This window comes from Pleurodeles waltl, chromosome 7 (assembly GCF_031143425.1).
Source record: "Pleurodeles waltl isolate 20211129_DDA chromosome 7, aPleWal1.hap1.20221129, whole genome shotgun sequence".
Taxonomy (NCBI): Eukaryota; Metazoa; Chordata; class Amphibia; order Caudata; family Salamandridae; genus Pleurodeles; species Pleurodeles waltl.
This window is the reverse complement of record NC_090446.1, coordinates 125,120,743-125,146,533: the sequence shown is the minus strand read 5'-3', so window position 1 is coordinate 125,146,533 and position 25,791 is coordinate 125,120,743. Positions and strand designations below refer to the sequence as shown.

General features: G+C 47.1%; 1 protein-coding gene across 1 annotated transcript in view; it reads left to right on the top strand.

Annotated features, from left to right (window-relative positions):
- Positions 1 to 25,791, top strand: part of SLC2A4RG (SLC2A4 regulator) — a 201,324-nt gene that overhangs the window by 81,423 nt on the left and 94,110 nt on the right. The window contains exons 3-4 of the mRNA XM_069243267.1: positions 23,877 to 23,986; positions 24,616 to 24,857. Coding sequence (XP_069099368.1) covers positions 23,877 to 23,986; positions 24,616 to 24,857 — 352 coding nt within the window. The remainder of the gene's footprint in view (positions 1 to 23,876; positions 23,987 to 24,615; positions 24,858 to 25,791) is intronic.

The window sequence follows — 25,791 nt, the reverse complement described above, 5'->3', positions numbered from 1 at the left end:
GCAAAGAGTGGCGAAGCTGTGTTGAAGCAAACTTTGTCCAGATAAAAAGTCCTATGTATGTAAATCTGCTATGGGGTGGCAAAGAAGCAGCCTCTGGCAGGGTTGAGGGCCCATGCCACCGGTACCAAGGCTGCTACTAATGTGGAATACTTGTCTTGGATACCTGCCAGGCTGCAACATGGGCATCGGTGCACGTATTTGTAAAGCACTACGGCCTAGAGAGCCAAGTCCGATGAGAAGGTTATTTTGGCCATTCGCTCCTGCAGGACTTTTTGGTCTGGGTTATTCCAGAGACCCACCACCTCATGAGGTACTGCTTTGGTACTTATTCTAAAGGTGAGCGATCTACGGTTAGCAGTATACTTCAGATGAACAAGTTATTTAGCTTTGGTATTGCTCTTTCAGGTGGGTACTCTTATCTATTTGCAGATTCCTCACTGCCCTCCTATCTCCCCGTTCTGTGGAAAGCACTGAGAATATGTAAGTCATTGTGTTAAACTTGCATTACACACAGTAGAAGATATACTGCTACCAATTGTGCAAAAAGGGTTCAGATAAAACAGTGGTTCCAAATATAGATTTTAGTAAAACCCAGACTGTGTGTAATCATTTATTTTTATGTAACTGCCCTGAAAAGCGCACACTTTACAGCTCAGCTGGTAACTCCCTTGCAGTACCACTGGAAAAGAATAGATCCTTGTCATCACAAAGCTTCATGGGATTCGATCAATTAAACTAGCACTGGCCCCCAAGCACCCCTTTACATTTGCAGATTAACCAGTTGTGCGCATTCTCATTTCTTTCAGGCAAGCAGGCACCCTGGCATGAAGGCCTGTTTATGTTAAGCTGTCTGCCATTTACTGGGTTTCACAGCACGGAAGACTTGCAGAATGACACTTCAGCTGAGGACTTTGCACTATTGACGTTTACTATCCTGTGACGGTTGTCTTTCTATAAAAGTAGGGGTAGGGGTAGGGGAACTGTTTTTCATAAATTTAAAAAGTATGGGCACGTCGTGCCTCTCCGATCCTACCCACTTCGACCACTGATTGGCACAGATAAATGGTACTGTTGACTTCGAATAAATATAACCTGAAAACATAGTTTAAACAGAGGCTGATTAAAAAAATAAAAGGATAAAAAAATGGAGGGGAAAAAATCGTCCCTCGGTACAAGAAATCTAAAGGCTTATGTGGGCTAACTCACTATCCCATGCTTTTAGCTAAGGTGGGGAGAAGCAAAATGTTTATGACGATTGAATAGACCAGTGGGTGAAGAGTGCTGAACAGGGCTCTCCTGCATATATGTTTTTTTTTATGAATGTATGTGAAGCTAGCAGGATATCTGAAGCTATCTCTAAGCCAAACCAGTAAATAACAAGGATGCTGCAGGCGAAGAAAGAGGTTCTTTGCGCGAGCTAATTATTTAAAGGTCTTGCAGAGGGGCAGTGAGCGGCAGGCGAGGACTGTGATCATCTGACCAAACGCTGACTCTCACGACTAAAAGTTTAGAAGAGGCTGCACGTCAGGATTGAGGTGCGGTGGAAAAGAAAAACTCTCACTGTCAATTGCCTGACTAGCTCGCGCAGTCCAGAAATTTAAAGTTGCATTCCGGGATTTCTAGTTTCTCATTTTAATGCTAGGACTACGATTCCCGAATTTAAAGGGAAAAAAACTGGAATGGAGTTGCTACTTGTGCATGGAGCTAACATCTTGAGAGATCTGAAATAGCAATGGCGTCTGTGTTCAACCGCAGACTTTTCACCATTACCTTATCGACACAAGATCCTAAAGTGGATTTGTTTGACAGTGTGCTCTACTTACACAAAAAACGAGCACGTTCTCCTTCCTTTCTCTGTCTCAGGCTGCACTTTCCTCTCACAGTCGTGCAAGCTGCAGCTGCTGATTTTGCTAATGTTGGCACTGTTTCTCCTGCAGGCCAAATGCCGCCACAGGAAGTTGAGTGGGAGTTGGGGCCCGCTTGCCATTGGATCGAAAAGGAAGGTCACTATCAAACTCAACTGCCAACTAGTTTCGGATTGGCTCTCCCGTTTCCATAGCTACAGAGATATGTCTTGGGGCGGGTTGTCTTTAAAGTGTAATAAATCTATTTAGTGATAGGGGAAAAAAACGTTGTTTGTTTTCAGATAACTTTCTGGCAGCTGGGATGCTGCTGGCAGGGCTGTGGCTTCGTTCAATATTTAAATTGTTCTTTTCGACGCGTAGAGAAACAGACATTGGCAGAACAGTTTAATCGAAAAGTCATGACCACGAGGATTTTTCCCCATTCTAGGATGTGTTCCAAAAGTTGGTGGTAGCCCCACCACTAAATGGGCGTCGCAGTGATAGAAACATTCCCTGCGCAAAAGCTAGAGTGACATGCATTCACCCAGCTCCATGGAGATACAGGAAGGCTTGTAGTGCTACTCAGCGCCTCATTGGGGTGGGAGGGGACAGTAGGAAGTATGTGTGTGCGTTTGTGTTAAATTATTAACTTGCCTGATTCCTTGCTTTTGTAATCCGAGCTGCTAAGATGTTATACTTAGGTGTGACATTTTCATGTCATACGCAGGTGTATCTATTCTAGGTAGAGGACGACTAGAACCCCTGACCTCCGCATATGTGCTGCAACCACCACCATCACCATCACCTTGGTGAACACTTGAGGGGCACTGGTGAAGCCAAAACGGAGCACAGTGAACTGAAACTGCCTGTGGCCCACTGTTAACCACTGGTTGCGCCTGTGGGCAGGCCGGATGGGGATTTGGAAGTAGGTGTCCTGCAAGTGCAGTGCCACCATCCAGTCTCCAGCATTTAGGGCAGATAGAACCTGAGCTAACATGAGCATCTTTAATTTCTCCTTCAAGTTGCAGAGGTGAAGGTAAAATAGGATGATGTTTGATCCTGCCACTTACTAGATGTCACGGAAAGGGCAAAGGTAGAATGGGGTTGATGTGGAGCCATGGAGCGACCAAGAGAACTGCCAGTGGCCTGGGTGTTCTTAAAGCACTCCAGCGCAGAATATGCCTTTTCGCCGAAGAGGTGGTTGCCAACAAAGGGCATGCCCCTAAAGGATGTCTGAACATCCCTTGAAAAGCCAGAAGATCTTATCCTGGCATGGCGTCAGAGTGCCACTATCAGTGCAATCACTCAGCCTAGAAAGTCTGTCATATCCAGTCCACAGCAAATGGTGAACTTTGCTGTGTCTTTGTCATCAGCAGTAGCCTAGGCCAGTATGGTTCAGCCACCCCCCCCCCCACCCCCTTCCCCCAAAGACCATAGGCAGCACCTGCGCAGCTAAATCCCAAACCTTGTGGGTGTATCAGCCTAAGAGGCATGCTGTGTTTACTGACCACAATGCTATGCTGGCTGAAGAGTCCATCCTCTTGCCAAAGGTATCCAGCCTCTTGGATTCCCTATCAGGTTGTGTGGAAAGGAACTCGCCAGGTTTAACTTTGAAGGTGGCTCCCTGGATAACCAGATTCTCCAGGGTGGGGTGCTTGGTGAGGAAAGCTGGCTTCCCCAGGAGTGGGGGGGATGTGGGCAGGCAATTGTCCTGTGCACAGGAGCCACTATGCTTTGCTTGGCCCAAGACTCAAGCAGAATGTCTGTGAGGGCTTCATGAAAAGGGAGGAGAGGTTCTGTGGGGGTGACTTCTGGCTAAAGCACCTCTGTCAAGGCATTCATCTTGATTGCCACTGAGGGCAACATAAGGTTCAGGACCTCGGCCATCCTCCTCACTACCATAGCACTGGAAGCCCCTTCCTCCGTAGTCACAGTAGGCGCATAGACTAGACCAGTGTCTTGGGAGGGGTCCAGACCACTGCCAGTTCCTCATACCAGTTGTCTCCTTGGGCTCTTCTAAGGGGTTCTGGTAACCATAAGGGTCCTCAGATCCCCACTCGTCCCAATCATACTCCTGATGGGTCTTGTAAAAAAAAAAGAAGGCTCTTGCTCCAACTCGAAAGGTCGTGTTCCGACTAGAGTCGAAATCGAGCAATGCAGAACCAGCTCTGTATCGGAATAGGGTATGTTGATAGGGTGTATGTTGCCAGCGCTGGGAACAGGGTCATTGGAACTGGCTCTGGAGAATTTTACAACCAGGGTCATTCTGGATCCAAGGGGCTTTTCACATTTCTATCTCTCTTTTCAGCAGTTTATTTTTCTCCATTTTCTCAATGTTTCCTCTCCCAGTATCTCATAATATTTTTACCCTTCTCTCCAGTGTTTCGCTCCACTTCACTCCTCCATTGTATTGTTTGGATTTAGTTCTCCTCCTCATTTGTCTCCATTGCCGCTCTTTCTCCCCCTCTATCCTTAGTCCAGTATCTTGCTAAAAGGTTAAATGCATAGGCACTAATCTGTAAAGGGTATTTGTCTTCCAGTGTCTTTTCTTCGCACTGCTTACCAATTTCAGTCCCTATCTTGTTCATCCCGTGTTGCACCTGGCTTTTTTTGCAGGGTCATCCCCAATCTTTTTGCCTCCTTCCTCCTAATTTTTCTGACCAGTTTTTGTTGGTTTTGGGACTTTGGGCACTTTACTACTGCTAAACAGTGCTAAAGTGCATATGCTCTTTGTGTAAATTGTTCTGTTGATTGGTTTATCCATAATTGGCATATTTGATTTACTGGTAAGTCCCTGGTAAAGTGCACCAGAAGTGCCAAGGGCCTGTAAATCAAATGCTACTAGTGAGCCTGCAGCACTGGTTGTGCCACCCACATTAGTAGCCTTGTAAACCTGGCTCAGACCTGCCACTGCAGTGTCTGTGTGTGCAGTTTTAAACTGCCAATTCGACTTGGCAAGTGTACCCACTTGCCAGGCCAAAACCTTCCCTTTTACATGTTGGTCATCCCTAAGGTAGGCCCTAGGTAGCCCCTGGGGCAGGGTGAAGTGTATGTTTAAGGTAGGACATATACTAGTGTATTTTATATGTCCTAACAGTAAAATACTGCCAAATTCGGTTTTCACTGTGCAAGGCCTATCTCTCTCATAGGTTAACATGGGGTCTGCCTTTAAATATCCTTAAAGCGCAGATTTCCCTTGAGAGCAGATAAAAATGTGGAGTTTACAGTCTCTGAACTCAAAATTTTAAAATACATATTTTATTGGTTTTTAAATTGTCTGTGTAAAAATGCCACTTTTAGAAAGTAGGCATTTTCTTGCTTAAACCATTCTGTGACTGCCTGTTTTTGGATTGTCTGTCAGGGTCAGTTTGACAGTTGGGCTGTTTTGCACCTCTCTAGACAGTGACACAAAGGGGGCGGGGTGTAGCCTGCATATCCTGATGAGCCATCTGAGCCATAGGGGAGGGAGGAGTGGCCATTCACACCAGAATGGACTGTGCCTGCCCTCACACAATGCAGTCTCCGACCCCGTGGTGTGTGTCTGGGGCCTGGCCTGGACAAGGAAGGATCTGTCAAACACTTCAGACTTTGCTTTGAAGTTTGCTAACTTTAAAGGCAGAAAGGGGTATAAGAGGAAGACCCAAAACCCCAGACTTTTAAAATCTTTCTGGAATCAAGAAGAACCTCTGCAAGGAGAAGAGCTAAAGAGCTGGATGAGGAGTATTGTCCTTTTGCTGTGTTGCTTTGTTGGACTGGCCTGAAGTTGCTGCTTCTGCCTGAAGAGTGCAGAGGGTGAACTTTGCTGTGTATCCTGCTTGAGAAAGCTCTCCAATGTCTTGGAGAACTTGGGCCTTCTAGGAGTACCCTCCAGGGTGGAGGGGGAGTGCCGGACCCTGGGAGTAGGGGCAGGGAAGGGAGAGACTCACCCCTGACCCCAGTTCAGTCTAAGGGTACAGACCCTTTAGGGCTCTAGAAGGAAGAGCAGGGTGAGGGGAAGCCTCGACCCTGGTCCAACCTGAAGGTACAGACCCCAGACTGGAAGGCCAGTTGCAGGTTAACACCCCTGCACTGGTGGGAGAATTGTGCGGGGCTGCTTCCTTTAGCACCTTGACAATTCTGGATTCTTTGGGGGGGGGGGGTTTGGGTGGGGTAGTAGGTGCAGGACCCCAGAAGGAAGGGCAGGGGGAGGGTAGCCTCACCCCTGGCCCAACCTGAAGGTACAAACCCCAGGTTGGAAGACCAGTTGCAGGTTAACATCCCTGCACTGGTGGGAGGATTGTGCAGGACTGCTTCCACAAGCAGCCTGACAATTCTAGACTCTGGTGGTCCCGCTCCTAGCGGGAGGGTACAAAGGGCTGTTTTGCACCTCTCTAGACAGTTACACAAAGGGGGGGGGGGTGTAGCCTAGTCTTACCGATGTCGCTGGACGCAGTCACTGAGCCGCTGCCTGCACCGTGACTTGTGGGCACCGCACGTCACATCGTCCTGCTTCGCACCACAGCCCCGATGCTTCCACGTCAGCGCTCCTAAGTTCATCAGCCCGGAGTTCGATCTGCAACGCGTGCGACTTCAAGGGCCTGACTTCTCCTGCACCGACCCTGGAACCGACACCCCGACGTCAGCAACGCCGCTCTCCAGATTACAACGCCTTACAAATCCAAGGTACTGTTTGCGGGTCTTCCCTTGTCCGTAGGTGGCCTGTGATTCCGCAGCCAGCCTGAACTGTTGGTTTTGTTGATCACGCCGCTGTGATAGCCCCAACTGTATTTTTGAGGAAATCTTGCAGAATTCATATTTTCATTACTGTATGTTGGATGTTTATCATATTTGGTCTTGTTTTAAATAGATAAATATTGGCTATTTTTCTAAAACTGGTGTGGTGTCCTTTTGTAGTGTTTTCACTGTGTTACTGTGTGTTATGTGCAAATGCTTTACACATTGCTTTTTGAGATAAGCCTGACTGCTTGTGACAAGTTACCAAGGGGGTGAGCAGAGGTTATCTGAGCGGGTATCTCCCTTATTCTGACTAGAGTGAGGGTCCCTACTTGGACAGGGTGCAAACCGACTGCCAACTATAGACACCATTTCTAACATCCTGCGTCTGGTCTCGGGCTGTAGTTCTCCTGTCATTCCCCCCCCCCTCTCTTTTTTAACTCCCCATTCGCTCCTTCATCCTTTCCTCCACAGCATTTAACTTTGTCCTCTTCTGTCTGAATCCGCTCCCTCCCCTGTCAAGGGTGCTCTTCCTTCATGTTCTAGCATGCATCTCACACCTTTTTAGGTCGAGCCTAAGCTGCGCATGCACTGTTTCTTTGAGACATGCTGTGGTCTACTCTATAGAGTTTGCCTGTGCCTATTGCTTTTCATTGGTTCTTTGGTGAATAGCTTACATTTGTTCCATCTTTTGGCTGTTTTGTTCTGCCTTGGAAACTGGCCCTGTTACATGGATCATTTCCCTTCTGGCCATTTATGTTAGATGCAGCACACTACTTTTTAGGGTCGAGCCTGCGTCGCATGCGCTTGCCCATGCGTATCGCTTGCGAGACGCTTTAGGAATTAGAAAAGGGCTCGGAGTCCTGTCCACGTCATGTCAGTGTCTTTCATCGGTTCGTGGGCTTGCATGTTAAAATCTGCTTGCTTTAATTAGTGGAGGGCACACATACGTCATGCCTTTTCCAGTGGTTAGCCATCCTCGAGCGCTGCGACCAAGTACTGAAAACATGCGAGGGTCGCTGTTTCCAGGTTTGCGGACTACTTTTTCTCTATTTTTGCAGCGCGATATTGCTTGGCAGAAGTCGAGCGCTTTGCATAATATCGACCCTGTTACATAGTTAATTGCACTTTTGCTGGTTACATTCATAATTGCACGTTTGTCGATAGGTTTCATTACGGGTGAACTGTAGCAGCGCAATCGCGCTGTTTTTTTCTTTCAACGTGGCAAGAAAAATCCAGTTGGGAGTTTACAACTGGTAATAGCTGTAACTCGACAAATGCAAGACCCTAGTGCATTGCAAATGCTTGTTTTCTTTTGCCTCAGCCCTTGTTTTAGGATGGCTGTGTTTATTAGCTTTAACATAATCGCCCACTTCCTTTTCTGCTCTCCTCGCCTTGGGACTGCTTGCTTGTTTTCTTTGATGTGGGCTTGAGTACAGATCGGCTTTTGTAATTTCCATTACAGATCGGCATTTATTTGTAATTTTGTTTCCCTTCTGTATTTGGTTTAGGTTGCTATTGTTTAATTTTATTTGTTCCGATAAGCATATTTTATTCAGGAACTGGGAGAGCTGACGCAGAGACTCTTAACTTGGTTCCCCAGGTCCAAAGTAGGCAGCTCTGTACATTACGCCACACCCTCGAAGACCCTAACTTGTGTTGTTTTCACATTGTTTATACGCTACAGATGTGGACTTGACAGACAATAGGCACGTCCCAATTTTGTGCAGCGCACATGGATTGGCTGTGGTATACGAACTCATAACACTGTAGTTATTTGTTACACACTTTGATTCATCCTGGAAGGGCATGGCTTTAATCTTCTCTTACCTTTAAAACTACCACAAGCGTTTTCCTATCTAATATGGCTACTGCACTGATAGCTTTTTCTTTGTTTGCACCCTAAGAGTTTGATGCACCCGCTTCCCGTTCAGAGCTCCAGCATGTTTTCATTTGTTTCTGGCCGGAACACAAGCGCTCGTGTTTTGAGTCACTGTTGGTTTATTTCCGAAAATCACTACATTTACGATTTTTAATTAATATTAACCCAGTTTAATATGGCGGCTGTATGTCATGCGTGATGACATCATTAACGGCACGTCATGGCGAGGTCATCTTCTTTACCTTGAATTGGTCATACGCCGTTTATTGCTTGTTTTAATTCATTACTGCACACGTTTTCAAAATGCGGGCTTTTCTCCCTGTACGCTTTCACTTCAGCTGAAGGGAGTTAAATCGGTACGGATGGGCATTTGTAATTTTGTTTATTTTCTGATTTGCCATTGTTTTGTTTGTTCCATCGGCATGTTTTTAGTAGGCTCGGGGAGAGGTGATGGTGAGACTGGAATAAGTTTTCTAGTCCCAAATCGGCATCTGTTTGTAACGCCACACTCAATAATGTTTGAAAACACTCATGGTTCTGTTGAGATCAAAGGGTCAAGCGTGAAAGAGCTCAGGGGTCCGTAGGAGGTGCAAATCGCTGTACTGCGAGGGGCGTGTCAGAGGTGTCCGCTAGCGTTTTGCTTGCCCACAGCAGAAAACAAGAGTTGTGGACACAAGAGCTCCAGGATTACTTTCTCGTATGTCTAACAAAATTGTATATTTTAGTAAACATTACGTGTTGGCATTTGTTGAGCACGTGGCTTACGCTGTGCTCTGGATATGGAATATTCGAATCACACAGTACCAGTAGATAAATAACAAAAGCTGATCTCACCAGGATAATGTGCTGCATGGCTAAAAACAAAAGGTCTGAAAATAGGGTGATGTTGGATCCTGCCGCTTCCTAGGCGAGACCTGTTGACTATGCCAATACTTGTTTGTTTTTTCCGCAGTGTGTCCCCCTCCCGTCCCCTGTGATCTCTTCTCTATCAGTGAGGCTCAGTAGTCACATGTTTACTGCCTAGGTGGACAGCATTACAAATACATTGTTCGGCCAGGTGGCGGTAAGAAGGGGTTTGGGGCATAATCATCCCGATGATGATGATGAGAGGACATAGAAAGAAAGGTGCTGTAGGAAGACTGAAGGGAAAATTAGAGAACTACCACCAAGCTCAAGGGCTGCAGACATATCCTCTGAAGGCCCTGTGTGCCAGACAGTGCAGAAAGCACTGCCTTCAGTCACATGTTTTAAGCATGAGCAGTAAATGGCTTATGCTCTAAGGCTTCTCAAATACAGGATCTTTTCCGCTGCTTGCAGGTATGCGGAGGAGTGCACTAAGGCCCTCATTCCAACCCGCGGAGGGCAGCGGAAGCACCGCCAACAGGCTGGCGGTGCTTCCAGGGCTATTCTGACCGCGGCGGTAAAGCCGCGGTCAGAAAAGGGGAACCGGCGGTTTCCCGCCGGTTTTCCCCTGGCCCAGGGAATCCTCCATGGCGGCGCTGCTTGCAGCGCCGCCATGGGGATTCCGACCCCCTTCCCGCCAGCCTGTTTCTGGCGGTTTTCACCGCCAGAACCAGGATGGCGGGAACGGGTGTCGTGGGGCCCCTGCACTGCCCATGCCACTGGCATGGGCAGTGCAGGGGCCCCCTAACAGGGCCCCATACAGATTTTCACTGTCTGCTTTGCAGACAGTGAAAATCTCGACGGGTGCCACTGCACCCGTCGCACCCCTGCAACACCGCCGGCTCCATTCGGAGCCGGCCTCTGTGTTGCAGGGCCTTTCCCGCTGGGCCGGCGGGCACTCCTTTGGCGGGCGCCCGCCGGCCCAGCGGGAAAGCGAGGAATGGCCGCCGCAGTCTTTTGACCGCGGAGCGGCCAAATGGCAGTAACAGCATGGCGGGCGGCTACCGCCACCCGCCGCGGTCAGAATGACCGCCTAAATGCGTTAGTGTCACAGATGATACATTAAATACTTGGGAGGGCAGTATAATGCACAGAATCAATTCTTTGTTTATATACACAGCATTATAAACATCTGGCACCTACCTTTTCATGACATGGGTTTTATATCCTTTAAAATATGCATGTATGACTAACAACTGGAGAAGCAGGGTATTGTGTAGCGTCCAGTGCAGAACATTTCTAGCTGCTCGATGAAGCCTCACCCATTCCCTGTAATACAGGTCTCATACTCTTTGATGTAGTGTGGCACCTGGCACATACGTGCCCATGACACACGCCTGCCTACACCTTGACTCTGGTGATTGTATCAAGCTGTATATAGAGGTTGCTTGAGTGCATGGAATCGGATGACATCAGGTAATAGTAGTTGCCTGCATGACCGCATTGGCAATGAGGTATGCATAAGCAGCCCTGCGCTACCACCTCGCACAGCAGCGAAGAAACGGATCTGACCGTTACCCCTGGTGGACGCACAGCGGCATACACTGGTGAAGCGAGAATTTAAAGCATAGCACGGAGATTGAGTCCATGCCCTACCGTGATCTGAGTATATGTTGGCCCGTTGAGGATTCCGGACGCATTATATGCCAAAGCATGCCAGAGACCACCACGAAAATGCTCCCCTGCATTTAATTGCCCTGCAAAAGAAGAGCACCTTTAAGGGCAACGAGTACATTATCTTGCAAGTAAAAAACGACCTAGATCCAGCATCCTGTGGGCTGAGTCTGACTAAAACTGCCACAACTTTTCCGCAAGACAACCTCTTTCCATCCTGCAGCCTGCATGGGCAACAGAAGCGGCTCCTATAACCAACATCAAGGCGCAGAGCCTGGTGAATAGTTGACTGTGACCAAGAGGAGGCAGTCAAACCCCCTTGATTTTTCCCAACACCTGTGAAGCACCCCCTGCAACCCATAGAGTTTAATGCCCAAAGGTTGTGTACCCAATCCCAGCTAGTTTACCAGGTATGTGGCACTATCCAGTGAGTTAAGAATCTGCAATCACTGCACCTGCATGGCAGGTGTGGGTTGCTTGCGTGAATAGCTCTGTTAAAGTTACAAAGGAAACTGAAGGTAAAGTCAACAATCACTGCTACTTCTCTACATAGGAGAGATCTTGAAGTTGTTCTACAATCTCCCTAACACAGACAGTAAACATGAAAATGAGAAGGCAATGCACATTAACTCAGACTTTTAACAATTTAAAATGAAAGCGGCCTGCCATGAAGAGGGTGTGTCCATAGAGGTCTTGTGTGCAAGATTCTGAGAAGTAGTACGCACTTGCACAGAAGGTAACCCGAACAAGTAGGTGTCAGCACAAATGATCCAGGGCTGCAAAATGGCTGTCCCTTGTTAGCTCATCGTCAGAAAACCTTGGATATTACTAGATAAGAAACTCACCTTAGCATGGCCTCACAAGCTGTGAAACATACAGGCGATCTACCTTTGCCACAGACTTGGAGGAACCAGATAAATATCAGGCAATGGAGACTGAATCAGAGGAAGCAGTCAGGAAATTACATACCCCATGGCTAGCTCTGGCACAAAGGAAGAGATTACAGGAAAAACTGCTGATACTGTGGACTGCCACCATACAAGTGGGTGTCCAGCCCAAAGGCTGTCCAACTGCGGCTATACCAAATAACTGTGCCACAGTCTGTTGAGGAGGAAATGCATACCCCTGGCTGTGATTTACACATGGTTATTGACAAAAGTGACCATAAAAAAAATACCAATGACCATGCGATGACCCGAACCGGCCTCCGAAGATGAGAAGGAGGACGTCTTCCTCGTCTGCCGGACACTGACACGCAGAAGAGACTCAAACCAACATGCATAGTCTGAGTGTAAGGGCTAACAATCACAGCACTCACTGACACTAAGGCCTTAATGAAGGTAATGAGCAGAGACCAATACAGTCAGCTGAAGCCACACCCCAAACTGACGGCTCCAAATATGTCTCTCTTTGCATAAGAGGGCCTGAAACCCCTATACTTAGCTGGCATGTTCAACTCAAGCTATCAGCACAGACATACACCACGACACAGTCACGTGCCCTGTGAAGCTCTTTGTGACCACTTTTGTGCTGGAACCCTACTTAGCTGCACAACAGCTGAGAAACTGGAGTTAATACACTTTGCTTACAGCGTCCGCTCTTAAAAAATTGTAAGATATTCAAAAACTTCAGTCATCTTTTTTTAAGACCTAGGTTTTCTGAAAGCTCCACTTATTAAGCAGCACGTTGACATAAAATTAAATCTGTGGTGCTTCAACATACAGTACTGTTTCACCTGTGACCATTGCAAAGGCTGCGCTTACAAACCTTGAGAAACTGGGAGTCATTAAGCACTTGTCTGGCCCCAAGCTATAGGTGTCGCTTATAGTTATCACCAGTAACTCAAAATAGCCTGGCTCAATTGGACTACGGATTGACATGAGTATCCCAAATATAGCCATTTAGAGGAAGAGGCACCTCACATCCACTGTCAACAACCTGATCAGTGACTGGAGTGGGGCCTGCAGTTCAGCAAGATTGACTTCGATGTTGGCTACCACAAACATACTAGATGACGGATGCCGCTGCATCACTCCCTTCTCTACTCAAATAGGGCTCAGCCTATCAAGATATTTGAATTTCAGAATGTTGTCTTTGGCGGAGGGTTTCAGAGTTCTATGAAGGAAACCCTGTTTGGCCTAGAAGGTGATTTAAACGTCAGTAATGACTTTGATCTATGCCTTTTGAAACGCTTAACAATCAAAAATTTTGAAGCCAACCCTGCAGTTCTTCTGTAACCTGGGCTTGCCACTGAGCTAACCAGGAGGGGGATTTTTCTGAAGACAGTAGTGCAGTTTTAAGTGTACATCTTCTTCGTTGCTGCATTCATGGAAGACCCACAGGAAGGAATGGACATTCAAGATCATCACCTCCTCAATCTGTGGCAGATGTGAGAAGTTATCTGGGGATTGCAGTGTACCATGGTGGGTGGATTCATCCCCAATCTTGCAACGCAGAGCATGCTGTTGAGAATGCTGACTAGCAAATACCACATGATGATAAACAGACCAATGAGCAACAGGTGTACCAAACCAGCATGCACACTGTCCTGCATCAGACTACCATGGGCTTTGTCGATCTAGCAAAAGTTACTCTGCTCGTTCTTGATGCTAGTCAGTGGGGCTGCAAACAGACCAGAATCAGGACCAAGGAAGTGGGGACTGCAAATCCATTGTATTTACGAGCCATGTAGAGGTATTCCCAAATGGAGAAAGAGGCATTGACCATCAAGTGGGCTATACCAATTTTCAGGTGTATGTATACATGTATCACTTCAGGATAACTGTTAGACCCGACAGCCTTAGGGTGGTCTTCCACCAACCCTTTCCCTGCCTCGCTCCATTTTCCTTATCTCATTTTTGCTAGTTTTAGGACTCTGTGCACTTTACTACTGATACCCAGTGCTAAAGGGCTTGTGCTGTCTAGCCTAAACATGGTAACCTTGGCTCATACCCAATTGGCATATTTAATTTACCTACAAGTCTCTAGTTAAGTGCACTAGATGTGCACAGGGCATGTAAACTAAATGCTACCAGTGGCCCTGCAGCACTGATTGTGCCACTCACATAAGTAGCCCCCTATGTCTCAGGTTTGTCTTTGCTAGGCCCGTGTGAGCACTTTCTCTGCCACTATGACTTGGCATTTGAAACTACTTGCAAAGCCTTAAAATCCCCTTTTCTTCTGCATAAGTCACCCCATGGTAGCTGCTAGGTAACCCATTGGGCAGGGTGCTATGTAAGTAAAAGACAGTACATGTACTATATATTTTACATGACCTTGTAGTGCCGTCTACAGTGCCAGCTGAAAGGAACACCTGCATCGCCCCCAAGAGGTCTGACCATCAAGGCCAGCAAGTGCCAAATTGGGCAAGGTTCCGAGGTGTATTTGGGACACTGGGTAGGTGGTTTCAAGGTACAGCCCCTCCAGGCCAAGATTGAAACAATTATGGCATGGCAACCATGCAAGACTCACACAGAAGTGAGAGCCTTCCTAGGGCTCACTGGCTGTTACAGAAGATTTATTCAGGGATATAGCACCATTGTTGCCCCCTTAACTAAGCTGACTTATAAGAAGCAGCCCAGGATGGTGAACTGGACAGAGGCTTGCCCAAAAGTCGTTGACACTCTCAAGGAAGCCATGTGCACAGCACCTGTGCTCAGGGCCCCAGATTACTCCAAAGAATTCATTGTGCAGACAAATGCTTCAGAGCATGGCTTAGGGGCAGTCTTAGCACAGCTGAATGAGGAGGGCATAGATCAACCAGTAGCCTTCATTAGCAGGAAGTTACTTCTACTGGAACAGTGGTGGAGTGCCATTGAAAGAGAAGCATTTGCTGTGGTATGGGCACTGAAGAAACTGATACCATACTTGTTTGGGACTCACTTCCGGGTTCAGTCAAGACCATAGACCCCTCAGATGGCTCATGCAGATGAGAGGTGAAAATCCTAAACTCTTGAGATGGTTTATTTCTATTCCAGGGAATGGACTTTACAGTGTAGCATCGTCCAGGGACTGACCAGGCCAATGCTGATGGTCTCTCCAGATTCTTCTGCCTTAGTGAAGAGAGCTCCCAATGGTTTAGGTAGCTCTCCCCACTTTCAGTTGGGTGGGGCTCCTGTTAGACCTGACAGTCGTAAGGTGGTCTTCCCCCAACTTTTTGCATGCCTCCCTCCATTTCTCTGATCTATGTTTTGCTGGTTGTAGTACTCCCCACATTTTACTGCTGCTGACCAGTGCTAAAGTGCTTGTGGTGTCCCCTAAACATGATAACATTGGCTCATACTCAATTGGCATATTTAATTTACCTATACGTACCTAGTAAAATGCACTAAATGTGCTCAGGGCATGTAAATTAAATGCTGCTAGTGGGCCTGTAGCACTGATAATGCCACCCACAAAAGTATCCCCCCTAACCACGTGTGCAGTTTCACTGTCATTCCGACTTTGCATTTAAAACTACTTGGCAAACCTTAAATTCCCCTTTTCTTCTGTATGTCACCCCTAAGGTAGGCCCTCGGTAACCCTTAGGGCAGGGTGCTATGTAAGTAAAAGGCAGGACATTTACTTATACATTTTACTTGTCCTGGTAGTGAAAAACTCCCAAAGTTGTTTTTCACTACTGTGAAGCCTGCTCCTCTCATAGGCCAGCATTAGAGGTCCCCTTATATGCTTTTAAGTGGTAATTTCTGATCTTAGAGGAGTAGACGTGTCATATTTGGTATGGTTGGAATGGTGTAAGAAATCCTACTTACTGGTAAAGTTGGATTTTACATTACTATTTCAGAAATGTCACTTTTAGAAAGTAGTAATTTCTCTGCACTTCCTGACATCTGTGCCTTACAGCCTGTGTTCAATCCACTTTGGTCTGTGCTGGTTGACAGCTCCCTTTGTGCATTCCACCCAGACAGCCATGAACACAGGACAGTCAGCTGCATCTGCATTCATCTGCATACTGATGGGTTTCTCTGGGCAGGAAGGGTTCTCTCTTACACTTCAAACGCCAGTGGCCTGCCCTCACACAAAGGACTGATAACCCCCACTGTGCTCCTGGCAGACAGGGCTGGGTTGAAAGTGAAACTTGTACACTTCAAAACCACTCTTTGAAGTTCCCTCCACTTCGAAGGCACTTTTGGGTACATATACTGGGTCTGTTACCCCACCAAATCAGACACTTCTGAATCTACTACTAGACTGTCAGGACTGCTGAGCTGCCCAAAGGACTCTTTTGGGCTGCTTTTCTAGAAGGACTGATCTCCTGCTTGTTGCCCTGCTGCCTGCTAATCCCTAACTCTGCTGGTAGGGCTCTGCCTTCCTTCTCAGGTTCTCTTGAAGGGCTTGGATTGAGCTTGCCTTCTGTTCTGAAGTCTCAGAGGTAACTTCATTTACTAGCTTCTAGCTAGACCACCGACCTCAGTGACTCTAGAACCGGTGCCGCTGTCCATCACTGTGTTACTGTATGAGTTATTGCACAAATACTTAAAACATTGCTTTCAAAGTTATCCTGCCTCCTCTGTGTGAAGATACCAGAGGGTGAGCACGGGATAATTTAGGTTGTGCTGTGACTTGCCCTGACTAGTATTTTGGTCCCTACCTGGACAAGGTGCATACCTCTGGCAACTAGAGATGCAATTTCTAACCATAACTTATCACAAGACTCCTACCTCTCTTTGTTGGCACAGTACCCCTTTCACCTTTACCCTTCTGACCTGCATTAAAAAATGGACACTAGAGTTATAAAAAGCCCCAATTCTCCTTGCACAAGCTCAGTAGCTTGTGATGTCATCTCCACCACATCTCGCCACACACAGGTGGCAGCTTGATCGGCCTGTTTGCCTAGATAGTTTAACACATTGAGCTGAGATTGCCGAATGAGATTGAACGGAGCACCCAGCAAGCAAAGTGTTTACAGAAAGCCTCCAAGGCTGCCGTGTAAAACACATGGAGGTCATTCCCCTCAGTCACATAACCGGGATGAACCAACGCACAAATAACTTTGAACATTGTGGAAGATTTTTCGAGAACTCAATACCCCAGATGGAGGAATCCCCTACAGAGGTCCCCTTATTGTAATTCCCCCTTTCACTTTCACTCCCCTTGGTTCAGTTGGCACATCAAGGTGTGTCAGAGATGACAAGTCTGGTTCTCAGGGATGGATAGCCTAGTGGCCAAGGTGAGTGCCAGTGATGTCAATCCACCAGAACCCAAGATGAGTCAGTCCCCACAATCAGCAAAGACAAATGCACAGTTTATGTGATGAGATTGGCACTGGCATTCGGATGCTTATGAATGGACACTTGCTCATCATGACCGATGCATACACAAAGTTTCTGGTTGTTATGCTGTTAACATAATTTAAACTCTAGACTCTAAAAAAAAAAAAAATTTTAAATCCATACTTGGACTGCCTATATGACTCACCTATATGTCTAACCTTCACCTGGTGAAGGTTGGGTGCCAAGTTACTTAGTCTGTGGGCACCCTGGCACTAGCCAAGGTGCCCCCACATCGTTCAGGGCAAATTCCCCGGACTTTGTGAGTGCGGGGACACCATTACACGTGTGCACTATACATAGGTCAATACCTATGTATAGCGTCACAATGGTAACTCCGAACATGGCCATGTAACATGTCTAAGATCATGGAATTGTCATCCCAATACCATTCTGGTATTGGGGGGACAATTCCATGATCTCCCGGGTCTCTAGCACAGAACCCGGGTGCTGCCAAACTGCCTTTCCGCAGTTTGCACTGCTGCTGCTGCCAACCCCTCAGACAGGATTCTTCCCTCCTGGGGTCTGGCCAGCCCCAGCCCAGGAAGGCAGAACAAAGGATTTCCTCTGAGAGAGGGTGTTACACCCTCTCCCTTTGGAAATAGGTGTGAAGTGCTGGGGAAGAGTAGCCTCCCCCAGCCTGTGGAAATGCGTTGATGGGCACAGATGGTGCCCATCTCTGCATAAGCCAGTCTACATCGGTTCAGGGATCCCCCAGCCCTGCTCTGGCACGAAACTGGACAAAGGAAAGGGGAGTGACCACTCCCCTGACCAGTACCTCCCAGGGGAGATGCCCAGAGCTCCTCCAGTGTGTCCCAGACCTCTGCCATCTTGGAAACAGAGGTGTTGGGGGCACACTGGACTGCTCTGAGTGGCCAGTGCCAGCAGGTGACGTCAGAGACGCCTCTGATAGGCTCTTACCTTTCTTGGTAGCCAATCCTCCTTTCTTGGTAGCCAAACCTCCTTTTCTGGCTATTTAGGGTCTCTCCTCTAGGGAATTCTTTAGATAACGAATGCAAGAGCTCTCCAGAGTTCCTCTGCACTTCCCTCTTCGACTTCTGCCAAGGATTGACCGCTGACTGCTCCAGGACGCCTGCAAAACCGCAACAAAGTAGCAAGATGACTACCAGCAACATTGTAGCGCCTAATCCTGCCAGCTTTTTCGACTGTTTCCTGGTGGTGCATGCTCTGGGGGTCACCTGCCTTCACCCTGCACTGAAAGCCAAGAAAAAATCTCCCGTGGGTCGACGGAATCTTCCCCCTGCTAACGCAGGCACCAAAAGACTGCATCACCGGTCCTCTGGGTCCCCTCTCATCCTGACGAGCATGGTCCCTGGAACACAGGAACTCTATCCAAGTGACTCCCACAGTCCAGTGATCCTTCAGTCCAAGTTTGATGGAGGTAAGTCCTTGCCTCCCCACGCTAGACTGCAAACCTGTGTACTGCGTGATTTGCAGCTGCTCCGGCTCCTGTGCACTCCTCCAGGATTTCCTTCATCCACAGCCTAGCCTGGGTCCCCAGCACTGCGTCCTGCAGTGCTCAACCCTCTGAGTTGGCCTCCAACGTCGTGGGACCCTCCTTTGTGACTCTGAGCCAGCTCTGGTTCACATATCTTCTAAGTGCCTGTTCGGGTACTTCTGCGGGGGCTCTCTGAGTTGCTGAGCGCCCCCTCTGTCTTCTCCTCCAAGGGGCGACATCCTGGTCCTTCCTGGTCCCCAGCAGCACCCAAAAACCTCTACCGAGACCCTTGCAGCTAGCAAGGCTTGTTTGCGGTATTTCTGCGTGGGAACACCTCTGCAACCTTCAGCACGCCGTGGGACATCTTCCATCCAAAGGAGAAGTTCCTAGCTCTCTTCGTTGTTGCAGAATTCTAAGCTTCTTCCATCCGGAGGCAGCTTACTTGCACCTTCTTCCGGGGTTTCCTGGGCTCCTTGCCTTGCAGGTCCTCAGGTCCAGGAATCTGTCTTTAGTGCTTTGCTGGTGTTTGTGGTTCTTGCAGAATCCCCCTATCACAACTATTGTGTCCTTTTAGGTGTACTTTACTCCTACTTTTCAGGGTCTTGGGGTGGGGTATCTTGGACACCCTGACAGTTTTCTTACAGTCCCAACGACCCTCTACAAGCTCCCATAGGTCTGGGGTCCATTCGTGATTCGCATTACACTTTTGGAGTATATGGTTTGTGTTGCCCCTAGACCTATGTTCACCTATTGCATCCTATTGTAATTCTACATTGTTTGCATTACTTTTCTTACTCTTACTTACCTGTTTTGGGTTTGTGTACATATAACTTGTGTATATTACTAACCTTCTTACTGAGGGTACTCACTGAGATACTTGTGGCATATTGTCATAAAAATAAAGTACCTTTATTTTTAGTAACTCTGTGTATTGTGTTTTCTTGTGATATTATGCTATATGATATAAGTGGTATAGTAGGAGCTTTGCATGTCTCGTAGTTCAGCCTAAGCTGCTTTGCCATAGCTACCTTCTATCAGCCTAAGCTGCTAGAAACACCTCTATTCTACTAATAAGGGATAACTGGACCTGGCACAGGGTGTAAGTACCACAAGGTACCCACTATAAGCCAGGCCAGCCTCCTACACTATATAATTGAATTTGCCTTCTCTGGTAATCTTGTATTGATTCCATCCTTTCACTTCATTGTGCTCTCTTACACTGTCAGTCAGTCAATCATTCAATTCTTATAAAGTGCAACTACTCACCCGTAAGGGTGTCAAGGCACTGTTGGGGGTTGGGTCCTCTGTGGTTCAGTCGAAGAGCCAGGTCTTCCTGAATTCAGGTAAAACAATGGTGACTGTCATAGGTGAAGAGGCAAGGTGTTCCAGCGCTTTGCCGCGAGGTAAGCGAAAGATCTTCCTCCAGCCGAGATCTTCCGTATGCGGGGTATGGTGGCCAGTGCTTGTTGAGCGGAGATGTCTGGCGGGGGAGTAGGTGATGTGGCGGTTGAGGTAGGTAGGTCCTAAGTCATGGAGAGCCTTGTATGGGTGGAAGAGGAGTTTTAAGTTGATACTTTCCTAGACGGGGAGCCAGAGGAGGTCTTTCAGGTGATGGTGATGTGTTCGCTGCGGGGTGATGCTCAGAATGAGTCTGGTGGAGGCGTTATGGATTTGCAGTCGTTGGGATCTACTTGAAGGTTTTCCGGAGATATGGGAGTGTGAGGAAACAGGAAGGTGCGACAGAGTTGATCTGGGGGGAGGGGTCATTGCGAGAGAGGAGTTCAGGATGAAGCAGAGGTTGTGTGCGTGGTGCGTTGGGGTGGGGGAGTGCACGGTGCAGAGTGTCGCAGGCAACCAGGAGTTTGTCCCAGGTGGATGTGGAGGGTCCCAGGATGAGGATCTCGGTCTTGTCGGAGTTGAGCTTGCGGCAGCTCTCCTTTATCCAGGCGGCGACGGCTTCCATGTCGTTGTGGAAGTTCTTCTTGGCAGTGTAGGGTTTTCAGTTAGCGAGATGATCAACTTGGGGTGTTGGCATAGGAGACGATGTTCAGTCCGTGGCATGTGACAATGGACTGAGCGGGGACATGTAGATGTTGAAGAGTGTGGGGCTGAGGGAGGAGCCCTGAGGCACTCCGCAGCTGATCTCTGTAGATTCCAACAGGTAGGGCAGGAGTCTGACTCTATGTTCTGATGGTCAGAAAGGAGTGTATCTATTGTAGGGCCTTGCCGTGGATGCCAGCTGCGTGGAACCTAGACAGAGGGTGTGGTGGGAAACTGAAAGCAGCGGAGAGGTCCAGTATGATGAGGGATGCTATTTGGCTGTGGTCGAGGAGCAAGCGGATGTCATCTGTGGTGGTGAGGAGTGAGGTCTCTGTGCTGTGGTTGCTCCTGAAGCCTGAGTGGGAGATGTCCAGGATGTTGTTTTCGATGTGTTTGGAGAGCTGTGTGTTGATGGTCTTTTCGATGACCTTGGCTGGATATGGCAGCAGTGAGATGGGGCAGTAGTTCTTGAGATCCAGAGGGTCAGTCGAGGTTTTTTCAGGAGCAGGCGGATTTCGGCAAGCTTCCAGGCCTCGGGGAAGGTAGCCAACTCCATGAAGCAGTTTAGAGTGTGGCCGAGCTCAGGTGTGATGGAGGTGTTGGCTTTGAAAACGTGGTGAGGACAGGAATCCGTAGGGGCTTCGGAGTGGATGCTACTCATGATGGAGTAGGGTCTTATCTGTGGTGAGGGTGGCCCAGCAGCGCAGGATGTGCAGAGGTTCAGAGGATCCGGGCTGGTTGGTTGTATGTAGGCTCAGAAGATTTTAGGGTCCGAAGCTCTCGTAGGTGTCCTTGATTTTTCGATAGAAGAAGGTGGCTAGTCTGTCACAGAGGTCCTAGGATGAAGGGATGTTTGCAGCTTCTGACTGGGCTTTAGCAAACTCATTGACCACATCAAAGAGCTCTTTGGTAATTTGTGCAGTGACGTTGATACAGTCCTGCAGGGCTGTTTTCAGAGTGGATCTGATGAGCTGGTGATGAGAGTTGATGACGGATTTGAAAGCCGCAAGGTCCTCCGGGATCTTGCTGTTCCTCCATTGATTTAAGATGTCTGCAGGGGCGGCTAGAGTCCGGGATTGTGGGGCTAACCAGCTGGCTTTTTTGGGGTTGTTTGCCTGAGGTCATTCGGAGTGGCGCTAAGGTGTTGGTGCATTCGGAAATCCATTGGTGGAAGTTCTGTGCCGAGATGTTCGCATTTGTTGCGGGGAGGAGGTGGTGAGTTGCTCCGGGGGCTGGTGAGTTGCTCCTCTGTGATCTGGTTCCATTTCCTATGTAGGGAGCGGAGGGTGGGGAGGTGGATGGTAGGTGTGGTGATGGAGAAGTATATGCCGTGGTTGTTGGTCCAGTGTAGTGTGGAGGTGTTGCTGAAGGTGATGTTGCCGTCACATAAAACCTTCTCTTGATACTACTGATTTTATGGAGTTTGATATGCTGATTGCTCACTTATCACTGACATGCCATGTTCCTCTATTTGATCTTTTGTTCTCTGCTTTACAGATAAAAACATTGGTTGGAGTTCATTCCTTTGTAATTATAATTAAACGTTTATGCTTATGGAAATGTTTTTTTTCTTAGTCACATCATAGACCTATGTTTCAGGCTTGCTCATTTGTCTCATTGCCTCACCTTATCCGCTTCACCATAGTTTCGCTCTGTGATCCAGTCCTCAGTAACATTAATCTCCAACACTTTTTAGTAATCTCCTTCTCTACATAATGTAATTTTATGGTGTGCCCGTATATGAAATATTTTGTCATCCCGCTTGGTGTGGACTATCAGCTCTTGTTCTCGTACTCTATAAACTGTGTACTGCCACTGGTTATTGGGACTACTGCAGCGAGGACCAAAAACTCTCAAAAGAGGACCCTTATGTAAGTCTGTCCTTTGCAGCCATGTCCTGTTCCTACCACCTACATCCTTCACCCTTGGGTCACATAGTTTTTCCCATCGGTTATTGATGCTGTTGCCGAAGTTGAGTTTTGTGTGGAATGTGGTAATGAATTGTAGGAGAGTCCGTATGGATTGGGATTGCCATATCTGCTAAAATATATATTTAACTTACTTCCTGGTTCTTTGGTTAATTGAAAAACATTGTAAGAAATAAACCATGCAGAAAAGACTGGGGCTAGCCAGTACTGATACAGGTTCAAGCCAAAGGGTTACAGTAAACAGCTTGGTCTTGTATTATTTACAAGCCTCATAAGAAGTCAGTCAATGTTATTCCCATTTTGGACAACACGTGGGAGGAAAGTAAGCGTCTGATGCAAAACCCAGCTTACAGTGCTGGCACTGTTTGTGTTATTTTTCATTTGGAAAAATAAAAGGCTCTAAAGGTATACCCATCGGCTTTTCTTACAGAGCAGACCACGGCTTGGATGGCCATTGCAGAGGCAGCCATGCACCACACATTGAAACTTTTGTTTCCGTGTACTGCTTTCCTAGTGGACAGGGAAGACAAAGTGAAATTTGGGAAGAGAATCAGTACTATGGCAGTTACATCCATCAAGGATGCAAAATTCTCTCATAATCCTTGGCAGTTACAACCAGCAGTTCTGTGGACATCAGCCCCTACTTAGACGTAAGCTGTAGGACAAAAGAGAAAATCCAAGGCCATTTTGAGAGACGTACAATATACCTCCTCGGTGGCAGTTAATGTAACCATGAACCTTTCTAGCACTGATTTCAACATCATCCTTCGTGCAAAGGAATGCTTAGGAATACGTTTTCCAAGTGAATTGCAAAACCGAGTGCTGGGCATGCACTTCAGTGGCGAAGCAGTGTTTGGCCGGCATGTGGCTACAGCTTGGCAACAGCTCTACAACATATCACATCTGAAACATTGTGGTCTTTGGGGTACTGCGGTTCTTCACCAGAAGTTTGTGTTATGCACAGGGCTACTGCCAACAGCACTTACAGGTAGGATATCAAGCCTTCCAGCACCTACATCCCTCCTGTGCCAAAGGATCTTTCGGATCTCAGTAGAGATCTTACTAAAAAGGTGGCCTACTATTTGAATGTCAAACATTGTTTTTCTCTTAAGGATGTTGTAACAGTTTGGTGAGGTTTAGTTTTCTTTTCTCGCTAATTGTCCATTTATTTGAAGAACTACAGCCTATGACATGAGTAAACTTTATCTCTCTTTACCTCCCAAGGAAGCCATCGGAAAAAGCTGACCTCGATGAAGTAATTGCTGCTACTGTTCTCACCAGCCTGTCCACCAGCCCCCTGCTGCTGGGCCAGGGGACAGGCATTTGCACTACAGGTAAGAATATATTCTGCTGGTATGTCCCAGCTGCACAGTTCAGGAAGTTTCAGATTCCTCCTTCCTTCCCAGGAGCCACATTGCTTGAGGTAAAAGATGTTTCGAAGGCGAATTGGCTCATCCGCCTCTGCATGGTGAATCTGTACATGCACCCAAGGCCTAAACCGCAAAAGGAGGATGTTAGAAATCTAAAACAAAATCACCGAAGTGTAAAAACTGTTAAAGCGCTACTTTAAAGAAATTTTGAACGAAAGATGTGAAAGCAAAACACCTCAAATGTGTATCAGACACTGTAAAACGTGGAACAGTTGAGTTAAAAAATGAAAATTGAAAGTGCAGAAGTATCTCCTACAAAAAAAGAGAACATGTTTTTTTAAAAGCTTTATAGAAAATCCCTTAAACTACACAATTTTTTTTTTTTTTTTAAATATGTCGAGTTTTTGGTCTCGTCCACTTTGTGTTATACGACTTTGGGTTCTTCCGTTATTTATTTTTACAAATGAACTTGCATGGTGTACGCAGAGCATCCGCCTCTGCTCTTCTTTCCCCACACGATGGTGCTATAAGACACTTGTTCTGTCTCTCTGTCTCTTGGTGATTCTGTCATGCCTTGTCTTATTACCCATCAGAGCCATGCAGCAAAGTTTCCAAGGAGGGTGCTTTAGTTTCATCAAGCTGCAGCAGCAGTACAAACAGTGGTGACTGGAACTGGGACTTTCAGGGTGACCCGTCCATTCCATCTACACCCTCGCCGCCACTGTCCATCGAAGTTAGCAAGACCTGCTTGTCATCCGCCCAGTCAGATGACGGGATAGAGGACACAGATACTGTCCATTTCCTCTTTGGTGACCCGATTCCCAGAAAGAGGAAGGTAAGTGAAGATCCTTTCTCCGTAATAGGCAATTGTATGTTTTGTGTACAGCATCATCGGCAAATGGAGATCAGCAGCACCGGCACAAGTCCGTGATCACAGGGAATGGTTGGAGTTTGCATTTAATGTTACTGAAATCAATTGTGTATGATTCCTAGTAATATAATGGATTTGAAAATGGAGTCTAGATATGTGATGCAGCTTGTTTGATAGATGGAGTGTGCTACACGTCTTTTGGGACTGAATAGAAACGCCGACAGCGCAGAAGTATTCCAGAAGAAAGCTTGAACCCAGCAAAACCCATCCAGGTCAAACATTGCCAAACGAAAGTGCCCATCAAAGTTTTGGAAAGCAGTCAAATAACTTTGTGTATATGCTAACATTTTTTTATCTCTACCAATTGCCACGTCAGACAATTGAACTTCATTGTCTGCACACCTGTGCAAGTTGTTCTAAGCTTGGGCTGCACTTAATGTGTAAAGATAGTACAAAACAAACTTTAGATTTTAAGCACATGGTACAAAAGTAGACACATTTTGTTTTCCCATATTAAAAGAGAATAGAAGGTGTGGAGTTAATGGTCTTTGTAGTGTAAACGCTGTGCTTCTCTGATAGGGGAGATCTTAAAAATAATCAACGTTACTTACCTGTAATAGAAGTTACAGGTCAGAGGCTTCCCTTCTATTGCTTAATTACATGTGTGCCTACATTGGTTGATTGCCACTTCTCTTATTATTATGAGTGAAAAAATAAGGGAGCTGGCTGTTTTCCCGCTTAATGATACAATGGTTTAGCACTTCTTTCTTTAAAGTGTTAATGTTTGAGTTGAGTTTTTCTGATCTTAGATCTGAGTTGCGGCAGAGTAAGTGGATTTAGCCTTGCTTCTCTCCAAAGGAAACATTGACGGCTGGTGGGACCCTGCATGTCTCTGATC